This window comes from Penaeus monodon, unplaced genomic scaffold, assembly GCF_015228065.2.
Source record: "Penaeus monodon isolate SGIC_2016 unplaced genomic scaffold, NSTDA_Pmon_1 PmonScaffold_23072, whole genome shotgun sequence".
Classification (NCBI taxonomy): Eukaryota; Metazoa; Arthropoda; class Malacostraca; order Decapoda; family Penaeidae; genus Penaeus; species Penaeus monodon.
The window spans coordinates 1,101-5,031 of NW_023653113.1; the positions used below are offsets into that span (position 1 = coordinate 1,101).

Consider the following 3,931-nt stretch of genomic DNA (forward strand, 5'->3'; position numbering starts at 1 on the left):
ACACACACACACACACACACACACACGCACACACACACACACACACACACACACACACACACACACACACACACGCACACACACACACACACACACACACACACACGCACACGCACACGCACACGCACACGCACACGCACACGCACACACACACACATACACATACACACGCGCGCGCGCACGCACACAGTATTTTTGTGAATATGTTACACGCCCTTAAACACATGTACACATAGTGTGTGTCTAATGTAGTGACAAGTAATTAAATTCAGTTCGTTTCACTGTCTCTGTGAAAATATTTTTTTCTCTATCATTATTTGTAAAGTGTCATGATTTGTAAAGTAAGGGAGAAGGTAAAAGCCTAGTGACGTTAAGTCCAAAGTGTGTAGGAGGAGCAATAGCAGTCGGTGTATATAAGGACCGTCACTTGCTTGTGTGATAGCGACATTCAACATGAAGCTCCTGGTGAGTAGTCCGACACCCACATGCTTCATATCTTCTTACGTTGAAATGATATTCAGTATATAAAGTTGTTAGGGAACAAATCACTCACCAAAGTTTATGTCTCTATATAGATTATATTATTGGTGGCTGCCGCATCCGCTGCACCACAAGGGTACAACCTACCAACGCCTTCTGGTCCATCATTAAGCGCTGGCGGTTGTGGCAGTGGACAGGTGCGACACGTGGATGGCAGCTGCGTCACACCTCAAGTGAACAGTCGTGTGTTCTTGTATGATGTGCCGCCAAATCAAGCTTCTTCCAGTGGGCCAGCGTATGTTCCAAAACCTAAACTTGAGCGCAATATTGTTTTCGTGAGACTTCCTGAAGGTGGTCAAGGACCAGAACCCATCGTCGTTCCTCCTCCGAGGCAACAACACGTTTTGTTCGTCCTTAACAAACAGTCTGAACAAGGTCAACAAGTGATCGAGGTGCCAGCACCACCACCTTCGGATCCCGAAGTGTTCTTCGTGAACTACGCAGAAGGAGAGAACCCGACTCTTCCTGGTGGAGTAGACCTCCAAACGGCGCTGAGTGCTGCTTCTCAAGGTGGCGGTCAAGTCGTAGGAGGTGGTGGCAGTGGAGGTTCTGGTGGCGGCATCGGAGGCGGATTTGGAGGTGGCATCGGAGGTGGTATTGGTGGCGGCAGTGGAGGTGGATTTGGAGGCGGCATCGGAGGTGGATTTGGAGGTGGCAGTGGCGGTGGAAACGGGTTTGGAGGAGGCAGTGGAGGTGGATTCGGAGGCGGCAGTGGAGGTGGTATTGGAGGTGGATCTGGCGGTGGAAGCTACAGTCCTCCTAGTCCCTCCACTGTATATGGTGGACCATAAATGTCGAAAACATTCTGTGATTCAAGGATATGTTACAGTATAAGACTGATACTAGAAAATCAAAGATTTTGGTTTTGTTACTATTTATCGATAAATACATGAGCCCATACAATTAAAACAGATATGATATTATTATCCTTGCAATTTATTTATTTATCTATCTGTATATATGTATGTATATGTGCCTGTGTTTGTATGTCTGTTTGTGACTGTGTGTGCGTGCGTGTATATAGAAATAAATATATGTAAATATATATATATTATATATATATATATATATACATATACATATAAATATATATTTATATACACATGTACACACACACACACACACACACACACACACACACACACACACACACACACACACACACACACACACACACACACACACACACACGCACACACACCACACACACACACACGCACACATACACACACACGCACACACACACACACACATACACATATATATATATAGACACACACACACACATACATACATACATACATATATATGTATGTATATACTAATTCTTTTTCATGATACCTTGATATCTATTGTAGAAAAGCAAATTAATAACTTAAAAACTATTTACACACAAATATACACACATCATCATTATTGCCGTTCTTTCTGCTTATTCGTATCAAACCAAATTACTTCTAGTAGAATCTATTAACCCGTGGGATACCAGCTAAACGTTTGCACACGATTATGAGCTAAGGACTGTAAACAGATACATGTGGGCGTTTTCTAATCAAGGTTAAGTTAAATCTTTGCAGAATTCCTTGTTATGAAACTTTCTTTATCGCATTTTCTGCTGCAGGAAAACAATTAATTTGTGATCCAGAAGCCAGACATCGTCATCATATCTCAAGAAAGGCGAGCGTACATGAAAAAGTATAGCAATTCATGACTATCTTACATTACAAGAAAATGCAGGAAGAACTCATTTAAGATACTAGCGATGGCTAGCTCAGCCAGCATGTGCATGGGTGTGTGTGTGTAGCTATAACAAACAATTGTCGTACCTCTAAGTTAACTATTTTCGAATGCTTTTTGATATTTTGATAAACACATTTCAAAACAGTCGTAGGACTATTTGTTTCATTTTCATTGTGCGGTATTTGTATATTAGGAATAATTCATTATGAATGTTTTTCCCAAATGTTTTTTCTAACTTGAAATATTTTCCTCGAACATAAGTGATAAAAGGCATAACAAGATAAGTTATTGGGGAGAAGAGATACAACTTCGTGGATCACTGTTATTTCTTTTTGTTTATTCATTTATTATTATTATCATAAGAAAGAGAGAGAGCGAGAGAGAGTATAGCCATCAATTCTATGTATACATGCCATACTTGTATATATGTATATATAAATATATATATATATGCATATATGAATAGCAAAACACTCTTCCGTGCTGATACAATGGAAGAAAAACCCACAATACAAAAACTAGATGTATTGAAAGTGAGACTACAGTTACGAATCCACCTGGATTCCATCTTCAGGTCTGATGAGGAAAGGGAAAGGAGGGGTATAAAAGAGAGAGAGGAAGGCAACGCGGGAACACGGGGCAAGTGAGGACAGACGAACGGAAGCAGAGGGAGGTCACATCAGGTCGGAGGATCGGGCGGACTATGCGCCGGGTGGCCGGCATACGGTAGAAGGCGGAGGATATGGGAAGCAAGGAGACTGTCAGCAGGAGAAAAGCCGCTGTTCAAGTTGAAATTAGGCAGCAGCTTTATAAGGGAAGATTCCACCAGTTTGCGGGAGTGGACATCGGCGGAAAGAAACACAATCCGCGCTGCTGACCAGTCCATCTGATGGCCAGTGTCCCACTGATGGCAAAAGAGGGCGTTATTGTTGTGTCCCCTGGATATAACGTACTTATGTGGAGACAGACACTTGGTAAGACTGGCGCCTGTTTCGCCAAAGTACTGCTTGTCACAGGAGGCACAAGGAATAGCAAGGTGCCCACCTTCGTGGAGGAAGGAGGGCTAGTATGGACCAGGTTGCGACGGAGAGTGTTCACCTGGCGAAGATCAGCCTGCAGTTGAGAGGGTGAATAGGGCGACGGAGATCTAGTTTTTGTATTGTGGTTTTTTTTCCATATGCATATATGTATATGTATATACATACGTATATATACACACACACATATATGTACATACATCTATTTATATATAAATAGTATATATATGTATAAATATGCATCTATATATATGTATGTATGTATAAATGTATATATACATATATGTATAGATATGTAATATATGTATGGATATATATTTATATACATGTATATATATATGTGTATGAATATATATTTATATTCATGTATATATGTTTATGCACATATATATATGTATATATGTACATATGTATATCTATCTATAATGTATATATATGTATATATATGCATATACAAATATGGGTATATATGTATATTCATATAGGTATATATAAAAAGTCATATATATATGTGTGTGCGTGTGTGTGTGTGTGTTGTATAGATGTATAATGCTTTATTATATATATATATATAATATTATATATATATATATATATAATAATATGTAAATATA

General features: G+C 39.6%; 1 protein-coding gene across 1 annotated transcript; it reads left to right on the forward strand.

Annotated features, from left to right (window-relative positions):
* The first annotated feature begins 453 nt into the window (after positions 1-453).
* Positions 454-1,363, forward strand: LOC119570201 (keratin, type I cytoskeletal 10-like). The gene is made up of 2 exons (XM_037918040.1): positions 454-465; positions 576-1,363. Exons 1-2 carry the CDS (start codon positions 454-456, stop codon positions 1,329-1,331), a joined length of 768 nt encoding a protein of 255 aa, XP_037773968.1. The 3' UTR covers positions 1,332-1,363.
* Positions 1,364-3,931: the final 2,568 nt, after the last annotated feature.